The sequence below is a fragment of the Hibiscus syriacus genome, unplaced genomic scaffold (assembly GCF_006381635.1).
Source record: "Hibiscus syriacus cultivar Baekdansim isolate YM2019G1 unplaced genomic scaffold, ASM638163v2 tig00111273_pilon, whole genome shotgun sequence".
Lineage (NCBI taxonomy): Eukaryota > Viridiplantae > Streptophyta > Magnoliopsida > Malvales > Malvaceae > Hibiscus > Hibiscus syriacus.
This window is the reverse complement of record NW_024063040.1, coordinates 71,619-90,847: the sequence shown is the minus strand read 5'-3', so window position 1 is coordinate 90,847 and position 19,229 is coordinate 71,619. Positions and strand designations below refer to the sequence as shown.

Sequence of the window (19,229 nt, the reverse complement as noted above, 5' to 3'; positions counted from 1 at the left end):
GCGGTGGGATTAAGATAAAAAAAAATCCCAATGCCGACGAAACCTTGCTATAGAAATTCAAGTTTCCACTTTGAATAATCTAAATACGAAAAGCAAGAGCAACGAAAAGGATTTGTCAAAGTTTTACAACGGATGGAGTATTGGTGTTGCGTGGGATGTAAAAAGAAGCCACCTCGAAAGGTGAAAATGGCCTCTCCGCTGCTGCTCTTGTGGTCCTGCATGCATCTCTCCACACAATTGTAATTTACAAATACTATTTAAATACAAATGGTTGGGCCACCTCGAAAGGTGAAAACGGCGTGGGATAGATAAACCCTTAAATGGTTGGGCAGTTTGAGACGGCACTGCTTTCTGAACAGTGACACCCGTCGCCCATGCTAAACCCTAACTAAACTGTCGGCAATATCTCCAGTTAATACTATAAAATGGGGATAATATCATATTTGGCATTCAAAGATTGAATGAAATATACGATGTTGAATTGCCCATGAATGAAGAATAATATTGAAAAGTACCACACGGACGGTAGAACATGTAACTTGCACAGCATAGCACGATGAAACTTGGGTAGTAACAGTTTTAGGTTCCACGCTTGAGGATAAAGAATTATTGGAAGATTTTGGGCATTATTGGCTCTTTTGTTCGTAGGACGTGATTGCATGGGTGACTTTGGGATAATTGCCAAGGAACCCTTGAAGTTTTAGTGCATAAGGGAATTGGTGATCCGAGGATAAGCCAGGTGGCACGATGGGAGTGAGAAGGAGATATTCCAATTAATTCTAACAATTTAATTTTGTAATTTAAAAGTAAACTACACAAATAATCAGTAAATGTTAGGACACTTTTACTTTGATCACTAACATAAACAACCTTTATTTATCTCATTATCATTAACATTATCATTAAGAAGACCTTTCATTCCGGTCACTCGTCCAATAAATTATCATTGACAGTTAATAGGGTGATAGGAAAAAATTATAATAAATATGAAAAACAACTAAGATCAAATCATATCAAATCATCAAGAATAAATACTAGATGCGGAAACTCACTTGAATTAATCGATAGGTTGAAATCCTTGAATCTTTATTTGGTTGTGATCTTCCAAGAAGATAGAGTTTTCTTTAGTATAAACTCTCTGACGGTATAAGAGTAAATACGAGATTGTTTATTTTTTTTGGATCATAACCCCTTTATATAGTTGATTTAAGGATTAATTATTGTTTGTGCTTATAACTTTGTCCCTCATAAAATTATAAATATAACTTTAATAGTATTTACATTTTTATTTTCATGACACTTCTAATACTTTATGACTTTATAACATAATTGTTCACTTAATATATGACATATTTTATGATAACGATAAACATTAAAAGATGTCCCATAATTATGAATTTTTAATCCAACATATGGCACATTAAAAATCATAGAATGATTGATAATAGTCTGTTTTTTATCCTAATCAATTACATCATTAAATTATTCTTCTTCTTTTTATTTCATTCGATTTAAACTCGTGGGAATATTTTCAACCTCCTCAAATCTCAATTAAAACTAAAAACGTAATGATATACGACTAGTGATTATTGAATCATCTTGAATTGAACCGTGTTAATCTTTTAGTCAAACATAGTCTTCCTACTATAAAATTGATAATCACTCTATTAATAAAAATTTGACCTTTACGATAGTTGTCAGTTTAAAATCTTATAACTTTTTTGAGGAAAAAAACTTTAGTGTATCTCATCAATTTTTTTTTAAAATCAATTAACGTAAATTATAATGAAAAAGTAAATTTAAAATTTAATAATTATAATTATAATTAAAATTTAAAAATTATATAATCAAAATAAAAATATCCTAAAAGCCCACTTACCATAATAATAGTTTACCCAAATTAAAAATAAAACCGGATCAAGTCGAAGTGAACGTTCCACCAATGCCACTCGGTCAATCAACGCTCAAATGATTTACGCATCGATACAACGATTGATGCTTACCTCTCCCCACTGAACCAATCTTCTTCCCATAGCAAATTTTGTCTCCTTTGTTCGCTTTCAAAAAATACCATTCCAAATTCCAATCACTTATATTTCTTCTCATTTCAATGCCATTTAGCTTGGTTTTCTACCGGCATTTCTTTGTAAAATTCCCAGTCCAAAATCCGGCTTTTCATTTACCATCAATAGATCATCAAACCAAATCAAACTTTCTGGTTTTCTCTCTCTCCATTTTTCTTTTCGGAACCATAAAATCCATGCATTTAGCTTAATGGAACTGAAGCTAGTCGCTTGCTTTGTTCTTCTTCATGATTCTAGATAATTCAGTTTCGGTGAGAATCTTCCAAACAAATAGCCCAAAAAGAAAAAAAAAGAGTAGCCTTTTCTCGAGAAAGTAATCGTTTTCTTAGGAAGCTAAAACACTAGTTAACGGTGGGGAATTCTTCACTTTCTCAGTAGCCAAACAAAAAGTAAAAAAAAAAAAAAAACAGTATTGCCCTTGCCTGAATTTCCCATAGTACGTCTGCTAGCTACCATTTTTTCACTTCCAAATTGTTTGCTTTATGTCTATTCAAATTTCAAACTGTTTATGGATTTTTGTTTTTTTTCTTCCAAATTTCTTTCGAGAAAGATAAGGCCTTGAGATTTTTTCTTAATAATTAATGCCATTTAATCCATAGTATAGTAGCTTAAAGAATAATATTAGATATGGGTTTGAAGAATTGGGATATTGGAACCTTGGAAAAAGCTACTTAAAGTTGAACTGATTTGGGTTGTTGTTTCAATAAAAAAATTGATCTTTAATTCTCTTTTTCAGGTATTGCCAGCAAGTGAGGCATGGTGTGAACATTGGATTTATAGCTCAACAATTTCTTTTCTTGAATGCCAAGTATGGCCCTCAACATCACTCAGTATTGCCGTTTTCTGTTGTTTTCAATCATGGTTTCTGCCGTTTTCCCGCCTTGTCCCGCCATTAACGTCGAAACCGAAGCTCTTCTCCACTTCAAAAACAAGCTCAAAGACCCTTTGCACGTCTTAGATTCTTGGAAAGAATCAGATTCTCCGTGCAAATACTATGGAGTTACTTGTGACCCTGTTTCAGGCAATGTCACGGGGATTTCACTCATCGGGAAATCACTTTCCGGTGAAATTTCACCTTCCATTTCAAGGCTTCAAAGTCTTCAAAACCTTTCTTTGCCTCAGAACGCCATTTCCGGTGAACTTCCTGAAGAAATAAGCCGTTGTTCAAATCTCAAAGTTTTGAATTTGACACATAACAAAATGGTGGGAGTTATCCCCGATCTTTCCGGGCTTAAGGACTTGGAGTCTCTTATATTGTCGTTTAACACGTTTTCGGGTCAGTTTCCGAGTTGGATAGGGAACTTAACTGGACTGCTTTATCTCGGTTTGGCCGGAAACAATTTCGACGAGGGTGAGCTTCCGGACAGTATCGGGAATTTGAAGAACTTGAATTACTTGTACCTTCCAAAGTCCAATCTGATAGGGCAGATTCCAGAGTCCCTGTTTGAGCTGCAGGCCTTGAAGGTTTTAGATATGTCACGGAACAAGATTTCTGGGACTATACCGAACTCGATTTCGAAATTGAAGAACATTCATCAGATTGAGCTGTTCGACAACAAGCTGACGGGGGAGTTGCCACCGGGAATAGCCCATCTTTCTCTCTTGGAAGAGATTGATATCTCCTCGAATCACATGCACGGGACATTGCCGAAAGAGATTGGAAACATAAATTTGACTGTGTTTGAGTGTCACCAAAACAACTTTTCTGGAGAGATCCCTGCAGTATTTGGAGATATGCATCATCTTAAAGGGTTCTCGATCTACCAAAACCGATTTTCTGGACAATTTCCTGCCAATTTAGGCCGGTTCTCACCGTTGGAAATTTTCGACATTTCGGAGAATCGATTTTCAGGTGAATTTCCCAGATTCTTGTGTGCAGGCAGAAAGCTAACACTTTTATTGGCTCTTGAAAACAACTTTACGGGACGGTTTCCAGATACATATGCTGAATGCAAATCTCTGCTAAGGCTCAGGATTAACAAGAACCACTTTTCAGGAGAAGTTGCAGATGGACTTTGGTCACTTCCACATGTGAATCTAATCGACCTCGGCGATAATGACTTTACCGGAGGCATCTCCGCCAACATCGGATCTTCCACTAACTTGAGTCAGTTGGTTTTGCAGAACAATAGATTATCGAGTAATCTTCCGTCGGACCTTGGTAAGTTGACAAACTTGGGGAAGCTTCTTTTGAATAACAATAACTTTTCTGGCAGTCTACCTGCTGAGATTGGTGCTCTAAAGAAGCTATTATCGTTGCATCTCGAACAAAACTCAATAACCGGATCGATACCGGCGGAACTAGGTAATTGCGTTATGTTGGTGGACTTGAATCTTGCTGGTAATGATTTTAGTGGCATTATCCCACCTACAGTTTCACTCATGCCCTCTTTGAACTCTTTGAACCTTTCGGGAAACAAACTTACTGGTCCGATTCCGAATAACCTCAAAAACCTGAAGCTAAGTTCCATTGATTTATCTGATAACCAGTTATCCGGAAATGTCCCTCATGAGCTCCTGACCATCGGCGGAGATGAAGCATTTATCGGTAACGGAGGACTCTGCATTGACCAAAGTACTAAAATTCAGAGAAATAGTACTTTGCTCAATGTTTGCAAGGAAGATTGGGGCCGGAAAAGAGTCTTCAGGGATAAATCGGTTTTCTTCATCTTTATAGCTGTAGTTTTGTTTATAGTTCTAGCTGGACTAGTGCTTCTGAGTTACAAGAACTTCAAGCGCATTAAAGCAGACATGGAGAACAGTATCGAAGGCGGCAACAGGGTAAGTCCGAAATGTGAACTTGCATGTTTTCACAACATGGATATCGAAGCCGAGGAAATATGTGATCTAGAGGAACAAAATCTAATTGGAAGAGGCAGTTCCGGAAGAGTTTATCGCCTGGATTTGACGAAAAAAGGCATTGTGGTCGCTGTGAAGCAACTATGGAAAGGGGAAGGCCTCAAGGCAATGGCTGCAGAGATGGAAATTTTGGGCAAAATCCGGCACCGAAACATTCTGAAGCTCTACGCTTGCCTGACAAAAGGTGGATCGAGCTATTTGGTATTCGAATACATGGAAAACGGAAACGTGTTTCAAGCACTTCGAAGAGTGAAAAGAGACGGGAAGCCGGAATTGAACTGGCATCAAAGATATAAGATCGCCTTAGGAGCTGCTAAGGGAATTTCTTATCTGCACCATGATTGCTGCCCTCCTACCATTCATAGGGATATAAAATCATCCAACATTCTACTCGACAAGGATTTCGAGCCGAAGATTGCCGATTTCGGGGTCGCAAAGATTGCAGAAAGATCTCTTAGGGGATCTGAATGGAGCTGTTTTGCAGGCACCTATGGTTATATTGCTCCTGGTGAGTTTCACAACACTTGGTTTAGCCATGTTTCAAAGTTTACATAGATTATATCAAGATAATCGAATGAAGTACTTAACCAACCAAATCTGACAATAATCAAAATGGCCGAATTTGTATATCTTACTGTTCAAGCTTTGCTTTCAATGGCAGAGTTTGTATATACTCTAAAAATTACTCGGAAAAGCGACGTCTATAGTTTCGGAGTAGTGTTATTGGAATTAGTGACCGGAAAAGCGGCCATTGGAGAGGAGTACGGAGAAGGGAATGATCTTGTTCATTGGATTTTAACTCACTTCAACCACCATGAAAATGTCCTCAAGGTTCTTGACGATAAAATAGTCACAGAAACTGTCACCGTCCGAGACGACATGGTTAAAGTCTTGAAGATCGGTATCCTTTGCACCGCCAAACTCCCGAATTCGCGCCCCTCCATGAGAGAAGTAGTCAAGATGCTTGTTGATGCTAAACCTGCCATTCCCATATCTTCGGATGACCAATCCAACCAGGATTAGTAAAAAGTTTTTGTTATATATCATGTATATTTCAACTTATGTTACTAATAATCAAAATCTAATAGAAAGATATACAGTGTTGTACTTTAGGGGTTGAGGAAGTTAAAAGCTCGTTTCCTGAGCATTACTTTATTAGAATGTGATTGAAATTTGAAGCTTTTTGTATTTCAAAATCTTGTTGATTTTTGGATTTTTATTCTGATTTTTTCATGCTTAGGTTAAATTCTATCATGTTAGTTCGTTAAATCATTAAAATGAAAATGAAATATTGAAACAATTAAAAGAGAAAATGAACAAGATACTTGAATTATAATAAATATTACAAACATAACAAAAAATAACACAATAATATTATAAATAAAAAAATATATAAATTTAGATTTTTAATTTCTTTATTTTTTTAAAAAATATTAATACTAACATTATTAATATGATTTAATTTTAAAGAAAGTTAAAGGGTTCTAGGCTAGATTTGTTGGGTTCATGATTTTTTTTATGAACCCAATACTAGATTAGTATACATAATGTCAAATATGAGTGAATTGTAAATTTTTTTTGAATGTGAAGGGGAACAAACTTAACAAAACAGACTAGCTTTCACCGTGCACCTTCAATGCGTGCAGGCCTCCAAGTTAACAACACTCTCAATGTCGGACGGGAGGCTCTGGAATGTTAGATCATAAAATTGGTCCATTATGAGAGCCTAAACCCAAACCCAAACTAAATTGATGTCATTGCTTACATCAATTTAGTTAGGTGAAGAGTTAGGTGAGAGTTAGGTACTTGTCTATTTTTTTAATGGTTTAAATTAGTTTATTTGTGTGGTGTAGGATTGTTCTTAAGTAGTATAAATTTCTCTCTCCATTTTAGTTTAAGCATCAAGAAAAATTAATAGTTTCTAAGTGAGTGAAGAAGCAAAGTCTTATAAGAGTGAGTCGTAGTATCTTGTTTTTGAGTGAGAGTGCTCTTATAATATTTGTTTGAGTTTCAATAAAAGTTGTTTGCGTGAGCGTTTAATTTCCAACAAAGTGGTATTAGAGCGAGTTGGAAAGATCGAAGGTCTCGACGAGAGGAATCCGCAGCCGCCAAAATCTTCCTAATCCGAGTTCTGACGCCCCGCGATGCACCGTCGGAAGACTACTGTCAGAAAATCGAGTTGACTCACCGAGTTGAGCCGAGTCATCCGAGTTGAGCCGAGTCATCCGAGTTGGAGCACCTTGACTGAATTATCCAAGTCCCTCCCAAGGTTTTTCGGCATTCCGGATTCATCCGTGCAATTGGATTTTACAAATTCTCATTATATTGAGAGATATGGCAAATAATATGGCACCATTCCAAGTTCCGACACTCAATAACAACAACTACGACAATTAGAGTATCAAAATGAAGACACTTCTTGGATAACAAGATGTGTGGGATATCACATAGAAAGGCTATAACGAACCTGCGGATGATGATGTTTTTGCTACTCTTACACCAGATCAAAAGACAACTTTGAATGATTCAAGAAAGAGAGACAAGAACACTCTCTACCTCATCTATCAAGCATTAGATGATGATGGTTATAAAAAGATTTCGAGTGCAAGCTCTAACAAGGAAGCGTGGGAGAAGCTACAAACCTCTTACAAAATATCCGAGCAAGTGAAGAAGGTTCATCTCCAAACATTAAGAGGTAAATTTGAATCCTTACACATGAAAGAATTTGAGTCTATTTTAGATTATTTCTCAAGAGTAGTAGTTGTTTCTAATCAATTAAAACAAAATGGTGAAAAGTTAGAAGATGTGAGGATAATAGAGAAGATACTCCGTTCGTTGGATCCCAAATTTGAGCACATCGTCGTGACGATTGAAGAAACTAAAGACTTGGAAGAAATGACAATCGAGCAACTCCAAGGATCATTGCAAGCATACGAAGAGAAGCATAAAAAGAAGCATGGGTTTATTGAGCAACTCCTCAAACATGTTACTCAAGGATATGCATGAAAGCCAACGCAATGCTAGAAACCAACGTGGCCTAGGCAGAGGTAGAAGACATGGACGAAGTGGAAGTCGCGGTCATGGACGAGGCTGGAATTACAACAATAACAATTCCAACAACAACTATGAAAAAAGGAGAAAACTCAACACGAGGCCGTGGAAGAATCAATCCGAACTCAAAGTATGACAAATCTCAAGTTCGATGTTATAATTGTTAGAAGTTTGGGCATTATGCTTCAGAATGTAGAGCTCCCAATAACAAAATTGAGGAGAATAAAAACTATGTGGAGGGAAAGACAGATGGCAAAGAAACTCTTCTTCTATCACGAAAGGAAACTGATGGTGGCCAAGCAAATTCCTGGTATCTTAACAGTGGTGCAAGCAATCACATGTGTGGAAGGAAATACATATTCGTGGAGCTAGACGAGTCAGTAAGCAGAAATATTTTATTTGGAGATGATTCCACAATAGCAGTGAAAGGGAGATGTAACATCCTTATCTGTTTGAAAGATGGGAGACATCAATTTATTTAAAATGTCTACTATGTGCCCAATATGAAAAGTAACATCTTAAGTTTAGGTTAACTGGTAGAGAAATGTTATGATATTCATATGAATAATTATAATCTTTCTATAAAATATGATAAGAATAACTTAATTTCTAAAATGCCGATGTCAAAGAATAGAATGTTCTTGATCAACATACAAAATGATGTTGCAAAGTGCCTGAAAGTTTGCTACAAAGATGCATCATGACTTTGGCATCTTCGATTTGGGTATCTCAATTTTGGAGGTCTAGAGCTGCTATCTAAAAAGGAGATGGTGAAGGGACTACCTCGCATCAATTATCCTGACTAGCTTTGTGAAGGGTGTCTAGTCGGGAAACAATTCAGGAAAAGCTTTTCAAAGGAGTCAGAGCCAAGAAGCCACTCGAGCTCATCTATATCGATGTGTGTGAACCGATCAAGCCAATCTCTCTCGGTAACAATAACTATTTTATTCTCTTCATTGATATTTTTCAAGAAAAACATGGGTGTATTTCTTGAAACATAAGTCATAAGTTTTTAAAGTCTTCGAGAAGTTCAAAGCAACAGTGGAGAGAGAAAGCGGTAGAAATATCAAAGTCATGAGATCCGAACGAGGTGGAGAATTTACTTCCAGAGAGTTTCAAGAGTTATGTGAAGCAAATGAATTTCTTCGACCAATGACAGTTCCTAGATCCCCAGCAAAATGGTGTGGCAGAAAGAAAGAACATAACAATCCTCTATATGGCACGAAGCATGCTCAAAAGCAAGAAATTACCCAAGAAATTTTGGCCGGAAGCAGTAGCGTGTGTAGTCTACTTGACAAACCGATTTCCAACAAAAAGTGTATGAAGAAAGACACCGCAAGAGGCATGGAGTGCAAGAAAGTTTGGTATTTCCCACTTGAGAATCTTTGGAAGTATAACCCATGTTCACGTACCAGACGAGAGAAAAATGAAGCTTGATGATAAAAGCGAGAGTTTTATCTTCATCGGTTATGATGCTAATTTGAAAGGCAACAAGCTGTATAATCCAGAAAATAAGAAGATAATGATTAGTCGAGATGTAGTCTTCAACGAAGAAGGAGAATGGGATTTTAACTCTCATACAGATGACTTAAATTTATTTCCTCAGTTTGAAGAAGATGAGAAAACAATGAGGGAACAACTAGGTGAACCTCAACAAGAGCTTGAAACTCCACCCACTTCACCAACATCAACCACTCAAGGAGACTCATCACCTTCGTCATCGTCAAATGAGAGTCAAAGTGAAATAGTTATGCAACGTATTAGAAGCCTTAGAGATCTCTATGAGGTAAATAAAAGAAAAGATAATCTTACATTATTTTGTCTGTTTGTCGATTGTGAACCAGTGAGCTTTCAAGAAGCAGTACAAGAAAAGAAATGGAGAGATGCGATGGATGAAGAAATCAAGGCCATCGAGAAGAATGACACATGGGAACTTACCTCACTTCCCAAGGAACATAAGGCGATAGGTGTCAAATGGGTGTACAAAACAAAGAAAAACGCCAAAGGAGAGATTGAAAGGCACAAGGTGAAACTAGTTGCTAAAGGCTATAGTCAAAAGGATTGAATTGACTATGATGAGGTATTTGCTCCTGTTGCTCGATTGGAGACTATCAGACTAATAATTTCTTTGGCAGCTCAAAACAAGTGGAAGGTACATCAGATGGATGTAAAGTTTGCCTTCTTAAATGGAGTTCTTGAAGAGGAAGTTTACATTCAGCAACCATCAGGCTATGAAGTCAAAGGGTACGAAGACAAGGTGTTTAAGTTGAAGAAGGCTCTTTACAGGCTAAAACAAGCACCAAGGGCATGAAATAGTCAAATTGACAAGTATTTCCAAGAGAATGACTTCAGCAAATTTCCCTACGAGCACGCTCTATATATCAAGATCAAAGATGGAGATATTTTGATCGTGTGCCTCTATGTGGACAATTTGATCTTCACCGGAAGCAACCCAAGCATGTTTAACGAATTCAATGATGTGATGATGAAAGAATTTGAGATGATAGACATGGGGCTCATGACGTACTACCTTGGCATTGAAGTTAAAGAACAAAATGATGGAATTTTCATTTCACATGAAAGCTATGCAAATGAGATCCTGAAGAAGTTCAAGATGGAGAACTGTAAGCCAATAAGCACACAGACAGAATATGGGATCAAGATGTCCAAACATGAAGAAGGCGAAAGTGTAGATCCAACATTATTCAAAAAGTTTGGTGGGAAATCTACGCTATCTAACTTGCACGAGGCCTGATATTCTTCACGCAGTTGGATTGGTTAGTCACTACATGGAATCTCCAACAACCACCCATTTTAAAGCTACAAAGAGAATTCTTCGCTATCTTAAAGGTACAATTGACTTTGGCTTGCTCTTTTCAGTTTCTATTGATTACAAGCTTGTTGGATATAGCGATAGTGATTGGGGTGGAGACATAGATAATCGAAAGAGCGCTACTGGATTCGTATTTTTCATGGGAGATAATGCTTTCACATGGATGTCAAAGAAACAACTGATTGTCACATTGTCCACTTATGAAGCGGAATATGTTGATGTTACCTCATGCGTTTGTCATGAGATTTGGCTTAGAAATCTATTGAAGGAGATAGGTTTGTTACAAGAAGAGATTACCAAGGTTTGTGTCGACAACAAGTCAACCATTATCTTAGCAAAGAATCCAGTATTCCATGATCGAAACAAGCACATCGATATTCGCTACCACTATATAAGGGAGTGTGTTGCAAGAAACGATGTGGAAGTTGAATACGTGAAGTCACAAGATCAAGTTGCCGATATTTTTACCAAGCCACTGACCATCGAAAACTTCATAAGATTAAGGAACTTACTAGGGGTCACAAGATCATGTTTAAGGGGGTGTTGGATCATAAACTTGATCTATTATGGGAGCCTAAACCCAAACCCAAACTAAATTGATGTCATTGCTTACATCAATTTAGTTAGGTGAAGAGTTAGGTGAGAGTTAGGTATTTGTCTATTTTTAATGGTTTAAATTAATTTATTTGTGTGGTATAGGATTGTTCTTAAGTAGTATAAATACCCATTCCCATTTTAGTTTAAGCATCAAGAAAAATTAAGAGTTTCTAAGTGAGTGAAGAAGCAAAGTCTTATAAAAGTGAGTTGTAGTATATTGTTTTTGAGTGAGAGTGCTCTTATAATATTTGTTTGAGTTTCAATGAAAGTTATTTGTGTGAGCGTTTAATTTCCAACATGGAACACTTGAATACCTCCAGCATGGTTCCATGCCAATCTCGCGAAGCAATCGGCTGCTATATTACCTTCATAAGGCACGAATCTAAACTCCAAATCCGAATATCTTGTCAATAGCTCGTAAATGTGAGGGCCAAGGGAAGAAACACCATAGTACCTCGGATCTCAATTTACCGCCGCTAGAGCCTCCTTGCTATCTACTTCAACCCACAACTTCCATATTCCGAACTCCCACGCCATGCGAAGACCTTCATAGACCCCCCATAGCTCAGACTCCAAAACGGAATAACGACCAATTTGTTTGGAAAACCCGATTACACATCCTCATTAGTGGTCTCGAACAAGGCCGCCACAAGCAGCCCTTCCACAGTTCGCTTTATAGGAACCGTCAGTGTTGAGTTTACTATAACCCACCGGGGGAGGCATCCACTTTACATTCCTATTAGTCGGAGCAATAGCGTGAACGAATCTCGTCACCCTCATTGTATTCGCCCTTATAGTTTCCGCTTGCATACGTTTACCTGCATGTAAAACGCTATCAAAGAATGTGCTTTCCGGTTCAAAGATAAGCTTATTCTGACGATTCCATAAGCACCATAAAAGAGCTCCAAAGAGCACATCCCAGTCCTTTTGGTTCCCCATATAATCCCCATTCTCCTGGATATTACTCATGATCCAGTCCTCAAACGCCATCAAATTTTATAGTGTAACAGTCGATAGTGATGACGACTATTATCAACTGACGGTGATCGACAATGACAAAGGTGAGTGTTGGTCGCGACAAAAGACTTTAATCGAATTCAAAGATCAAATATATATTTTATTTAAAGTTTAAGGGTCTAAATGATAATTCATCTAAACTTCAAAGTCTAATTCTAAAGTTCAAGGGTAAAATTAAAAAAAATACCCCTTTTGACTAACATCATCAAACTAAAGGAAGTTAATGACTCAATAATCAAAATATAACAATTGATAATTTAAGTGACAAAAATTTATTTAATCAATAACGTAAGTGATCAAAATTTAAAAATTTGAATTTAATGAATAAAAAGTACAAATATGAAAGAAAAGTAACTAATCTAGTAATTTATCCTAAATTTAAATAATAAAAATACAATAATTAGTGTTTTTAATTAAATATTCTAATAAATAAAATATTAAACCAAAATATTATTATAATCCAAATAAAAATTCGATAAAGTGCATAAATGGACGTTGACTATAGGACATTGCTTTGTTAAGTCCATCGATTATTAAAAGTTACAAGATATTCTCCTAATTATAAGATGTCATTTTGTGCCTCACTCGACAATTAAAAATTGCAAAATCAGTACCTGCATATGTTCTAAACTTGTCTTTTTTTGTTAAAAATTGGTAGTCGTCTAAGCTAAACGTTAACATGTTTATTAGGATTTGGTGAAATTATATTTTAATGATTTCTAGTGGCACCACCGTAACTTTTAGGAACTGACTCAACGACATATTATTTTCAAGCACTAGTTCGACATATAGCTCAAATGGTCGTAAAATTTTAACGTAAAAAGACGAGTTTAAAATATATGAACATTCAAATGATCATTTTGTAACTTTTAATAGTAATAAGATTCAACAAAACAACGCCTTAAAATCAAATGATTATTTATAACTTTTAGTAGTTTGATAACTTAATAAAGCAAAGATCTATTATCCAAGGACAATTTGTATACTTTACCCATAAAAAATTATTAAGTTCATCGATTATTAAAATTTACAAGATAATCTCCTAACTATAGGATGTCATTTTCTGCCTCACTCGACAATTAAAAATTGCAAAATCATCACCTGCATATGTACCAAACTCGTCATTTTTTGCTAAAAATTGACAGTCGTCTAAACTAAACGTCAACATATTTATTAGGATTTGGTAAAATTATATTTTAATGATTTCTAATGGCACCACCATAGCTTTTAAGAACTGACTCAACAACATATTATTTCAAGCACTAGTTCGACATGCAGCTCAAATGGTTGTAAAATTTTTAACGTAAAAAGACAAGTTTAAAAAATATACGAATAGTCAAATGACAATTTTGTAAATTTTAATAGACAAAAAATTCAACAAAACAACGCCTTAAAATTAAAGAATTATTTATAATTTTTAATAATCAGATAACTTAATAAAACATAAATCTATGATAAGGACAATTTGTATACTTTACCCATAAAAATTTGAATTACCTTTCCTGACAAACTCGCTCCTTAAAAAGACCAGGTCTCCTGTCCACATTCAGAAGCTCCTCAAACCGTGCGGCCTCGTTTAAGTTTCCTTCACCCTTTTATACCCATAAAATCTCTGTATTTTCGAAATCCTCCATCAAATTATTCTCAAAATATTTTCCATGAGTTCTTTCTTTTGTAAATCCTATCACTTCAGTGTTTTAAAAATCGGATCGGATCGGTCGGTTTAATCGGTTTAATCGGTTCAATCGAGAATCGCTGTCTAGTCCTATTCAATCTACATCGATTGAACCGCTATTAGTGAACTGGCCAGAACTACTGAACTGTTCGAACCGGACCAGCTGAAAACCGGAAAAACCCGCCAATTTTGTTTTTTAAAAATAAATAAATAAACCAAAACGACGTCGTTTGTTAAACGAGCCAAGTCGAACTCCAGTATTGATGAACTCAACTCGAACTTGAAAACTTTAAAAGTAAGCTCAACTCGACTCAAACTCACGAGCTAAAAATTATCAAGTTCAACTCGAACTCGAAATATAATATTGAAACTTGAACTCGAAAAAGTTTGAACTCAAAAAAAATTTAGAAGCTCGATTAAAACCTAAAATTCGAGTTTGATTGAAGTGAAAGAATAGTTCACTCAATGCTCACCAAAAGGTTCCATGATTTTGAATGTCAAATTACCTCTATTATTTATAAAAGTTAGTTGGGATGCTCTTCTATGTTTCTTAGCCATGTAAGATTGTTTTGTTCTCATATTTTTACTCTTTAGACTTTTGGGATGCGTTTCTATGTTTCTTAACCATGTGGGATTGTTTTTAAAAAAAAATTAAACCAAACAATATCATTTTGTTATGATTTTTTTAGCCCCAAATTTATTTTTAATTATAGTTATATAATTATATTTATTATTTAATATGTTTTACCTTAAATATTATGTTGTAGTTAATTTGAATCATTTTGTTTCACTTGATTTTATGGTTTTTAACTTATGTATATTATGACTTGCTTTGAATATGACTTGTGATATAAAAAATTATTTTTTATTAAATATTTTTGGTATTGTTATTTAATTTTTTAAATAATTATGACGTCGTCCGGTTATTCCGACCGATCAAACTGATTCGATCGATTAAACCAGTGAATCGATAATATAGCCGGTTCGCTAACCGGTCCGGTTCTGAAACCATGCATCACTTTTCTCTCTTGATATTTTTTCATTTCTGTGTTGCTTGTTTCAGCTCGTCTCTATCCAATGTTTCCATCTCTGAAACTTCGAACCTTACGAAAACCCTTTTGATTCCAGCGACTCGTTTTCTAGGATTGTCTCTGGGGATGGATTCGTATGTGGTTTGAGACCACTTTTTTCAGCATCCAATGTATCTGTCATGCTTTGCTGGAGATCTTCCAGCAATGGCTCCTTTTTAAACTTAATGAGGTTCAGTTCTTAACCAGCTTGAAGCAGGCAACACTCATATTTGTGGCCCTAATGAGACCAACGGTCTTGAATGTTGGCAATGGCCTGGGTTTAATCAAACAGATGGAGGGCAAAAATTTTCCGATATAGCTGTTGGTGAAGGATTTTCATATGGGTTAACAGAAGATCAAAATAAGATCAGATTCCTTGGGAACTGTACTGGCATCACTGGTCAAGAAATTAGTGGGAATTATAGTATGCTTGCTCCTGGATTTAGCCATGTTTGTGCCATCAATTCAGATGATGGTATAGTGTTGGGGAAGCAGAAACACTACGGGTGATCAGCCTAAGGGACAGTTCAAAGAACCGGCTTTCGGATTGAATCGAAGTTGCGTTTTAGGACTGATGGAAAGGTTGTTTGTTGGGGGTTTAACAATTTCAGGCTACAACCGGGATTAGAAAGTATTGAATTCATTACAATCAAAGCTAAATTCAATGCACGAACTAAGTGACTCTGGTAGAAGAATTATTGTTATTTCTTGAAGTCTCGAGTTTGAGCGGGATTATCTGAGTGTGAAAGTTTAATGTTAAATGATCGAAAGTTATCTGTTCTTTGAACCCACAGTGTCTTGTACTTACCCGACCATTATTATTTGTACGGTGAATTTAAACAAAAAAAAAACAATTTATTGAACTAAAATGAACAAATCATAAATGGTAATAGATATTGATCGGGTAGCAATGGTAGTTGGGAGGTGGAGATCGCTTCTCTTGGGAAGGTGAAGTCTACACTTTGGCCGTCAACAATGCAGTTCGAAGAATAAAATGAAGATGGTGCAGAGGATATTTCCATTCACATTTTTATTCCCCGTAACAAGTTTGGCTTTCATTTGGATAGAGAGCTGAAGCTGTACAAAGATTCAATGGAAACTGGATTGCAGATCATATTATTGAAGCGAACATCACAAGATTTCGAGGCATATTGACTTACTTGTAAAGACACTCTACGGAGGCTGGTCTCAAAAGTTCGACTCTATTTGAGTTTAGAATGAAAAAAAAAACTTTATTTAATTTGAAAAAAATAACTTTAATTTATTTGAAATAAATTATCCAAATTGTTCAATATATTATGAGTGTACCCAATAGCTAAATAACTTAATCCTGGATCCATTGTACCTTTGCTTTTTGAAAAAAAAGAGAAAAAAAATAACTTTAATTTATTTGGAAAAAAAAGAGACCTTCCAAGATTGTTCAATCTCTCTCAAGAAGCTTGGATGCAAAGTCCAGAAATTGAAGAACTTAAATGGCTTGGGTCTGTTGGTGGGGGTATCTTTTGAAAACCAAACTATTGCCATAAAGTGACCAGACACTCCTAGGGGAAGGAATTCAACAAGAGAGTTTTGAAATGTATTAATCCAATTTGAATTAGTGAGGACTCGGTCAAGCTTTCTTGCAAGATAGGATCCAGCTTGTTTGTTGCTTCAAGTAAAGAGAGGTCTTATAAAAGGATGATCATGAAGGTCCAGAGTCTGAGTAACATCCTGGAACTCTTGCATTTCAGGAGAAGAGGAATGACAGAAAAGCTCATAATCTGAACTTTCTTTAGGAAGAAGAGTGATGTCAAAATCTCCTCCAAGAATCCAAGGGAGGTGACCAATATTTCTTTCCAAATCATGAATATTTTGCCAAAGTTGTCTGCGAGTGATATTGTCATTGCTGCCATAGACTGTCGATAAAACAAAAGGCTTTCCATTGTACTTTCCTTTGGCAGAGATAATCTGATCAGAAACTTGTAGAATATATAAATCTAAAATTTTCTTCCATAGGATCCAAATTCTCCCATTGATGGTATAATCATAGTTAGAACTAATATTCCAGTTTGCTAATAAAGAATCAAAGATGGCTTTGGATTTTTCTGCTTTAACTCTAGTCTCTAACAAGCAAAGAATGTCAACATTGTTCTGTGATACCCTGAGAAACACCTTATTTTGCTTATGTTCCAGAAACTTACTATCATTGAAGGTTAGGTTCCAAAGAGGCTCATTCTCCCTCTACAATATAACTTTTTATCTTGTCCAGTTTTTCTTTCTTTTTCTGTTTTAGATCTTTCACCAGTTCAACAACTCCCTTTGAATCAACTTTGTTTTTCCTTTGAGGAACTTCCTGTGTTGAAGGGGTTTCATCAATCAAATTTAGGAGTTCAAAACAATTCTTAGATCCAGAAAAAACAAGTTTTCTTTGGGAGGTCTTCCTCTGCCACATTTATGAAGGGAAGAGGAACCAACTTCAACCGTAGCAGATATGTCAGAAGAGGTTGGCTAACTTTCAGCAATTGGGACATGTTGCTTTTCTTTGAGGTTAGTACAGTTTTGATCAGAGTTAGCTTCCTTCACTTGAAGATTTTGGGTAGGAAAAGGATTTGGAAATGAAGTATCAGTGGGCAATTCGATAGGTTCAGAGCAAATAAGGTCAGACTGATTATCAGTATATTGAAGAACTTCTTTAGGAAGAGATTTGGGAGAGTCAGGATTCTGTAGAATCTCAGAATTTCTATGAGAGGAACTAGGAATTGAGACATCTTTTTTCTTCCAGACCTGATTTGATGCAGGTTTTGGAAGAGGTTTCACCAAGCAATTTTTGTCGTTGTGACCAAAAACCTTACAATTCCTACATCTAGGAGGCAACCATGGTACCTCAACATGAACTGATGTAGTTAAACCATCATTAAGGACAACATCCAGTGCTTTAGGAATTTATTCATTAACTCAGATTTCCACGCAAATCTTTACGAATTCAAGCCTGGTCTTAGAAGCTGTAACTAAATCCATAGAAATTGGATTCCCTATGCCACTAGCTAAATAACTTAATCCTACCTGAGTGAAAAGTTCTGGAGGAACATTATACAAGTGTACCCAAATCAGGATTTTAGAAAGATCAAAGTGAAGACGTTTTAAGCTTGGTTCCCATTTTCTCAGAATAAGGGGCTTGTTAAGGATATGCTAGGGGCAATTTTCAAGCACCCACTCTCTCAGCAGATTCAGAAACAAAGGTAAAAATGTACAAATTAGATCCAACTAAACTGACCTGTACACGAGAGCCTTGCAGAGGCTTTGTCCATAAAGTATCAACAATTCGCTGCATCGTTGTGAAATTTGGGGCCAGACCCAGGAATTGTCCCACAAGTGATAACCTCCATTCTGAAATACCAGCTTTTAGTATGTCAGCGAGGGGGGGTTTATCAGAGTGATTTCGTCTTTAACTTTTGGTGGGTAGTAATTTAGGGTTTGGCTAAAGGAACTCCCGAATAGCTTTCTCCAGTCCATCAATCAATTGAAGTGTGGAGTAGAGAACTGAGACTTGAAAGAGGATTCAGGAAAAAGATGACCACTGGTAACTTAGGAATAGTAAACAAAAGGATGAAGTCCACCGAAGGCACGATGGGTTCTTGGAATCCGTTAGACCTGCTAACGTGCACCCAATGAAAAGCCACTATCGTGCGCCGTATTTTTGCTATCGAGGATTTTTCCCTTAACTTTGAAACTCTCTCCTACATCTTTTACTAAACAAGATAAAAAAAATAAATTACTAACTCAACTAGATGCTCAAAACAAATTAAATACACCCCATATAACTCAAATCTACCAAAAAAGATATAAAAATCCATAAATTCTTATAAACCCCACAAACAAGATAAAAAAAATAAATTACTAACTCAACTAGATGCTCAAAACAAATTAAATACACCCCATATAACTCAAATCTACCAAAAAAGATATAAAAATCCATAAATTCTTATAAACCCCACAAAACTCATTTTGGAAGCTATGGTTAAAAAAATTGCAATATGGAGCTTGATTTGAAGCTTGAAGGATGG

At 36.0% G+C, this 19,229-nt stretch overlaps 1 protein-coding gene and 1 long non-coding RNA gene across 4 annotated transcripts; one reads left to right on the top strand and one right to left on the bottom strand.

Annotated features, from left to right (window-relative positions):
- Window positions 1-581: 581 nt before the first annotated feature.
- Window positions 582-15,809, bottom strand: LOC120157522. The gene is made up of 3 exons (XR_005519145.1): window positions 15,225-15,809; window positions 2,213-2,223; window positions 582-591 (listed from the first exon to the last, which is right to left on the bottom strand). It is a non-coding gene; the product is annotated as an uncharacterized LOC120157522 (long non-coding RNA).
- On the top strand, window positions 2,026-6,073 carry LOC120157521 (receptor protein-tyrosine kinase CEPR2-like). 3 transcript variants are annotated; one of them, XM_039168621.1, is made up of 3 exons: window positions 2,026-2,335; window positions 2,821-5,451; window positions 5,605-6,073. In XM_039168621.1, exons 2-3 carry the CDS (start codon window positions 2,886-2,888, stop codon window positions 5,964-5,966), a joined length of 2,928 nt encoding a protein of 975 aa, XP_039024552.1. In that variant the 5' UTR covers window positions 2,026-2,335; window positions 2,821-2,885; the 3' UTR covers window positions 5,967-6,073. The 3 variants fall into 3 exon arrangements, with proteins under 3 accessions (XP_039024552.1, XP_039024551.1, XP_039024550.1); XM_039168620.1 differs by having other exon boundaries at window positions 2,026-2,435; XM_039168619.1 differs by having other exon boundaries at window positions 2,026-2,520.
- Window positions 15,810-19,229: the final 3,420 nt, after the last annotated feature.

Coding starts and splice junctions, on each gene's coding strand:
- LOC120157521 (XM_039168621.1), top strand. CDS start 2,886: ATGCCAAGTATGGCCCTCAACATCACTCAGTATTGCCGTTTTCTGTTG. Junction 5,452..5,604: donor CTATGGTTATATTGCTCCTG/GTGAGTTTCACA, acceptor TTTCAATGGCAG/AGTTTGTATATACTCTAAAA.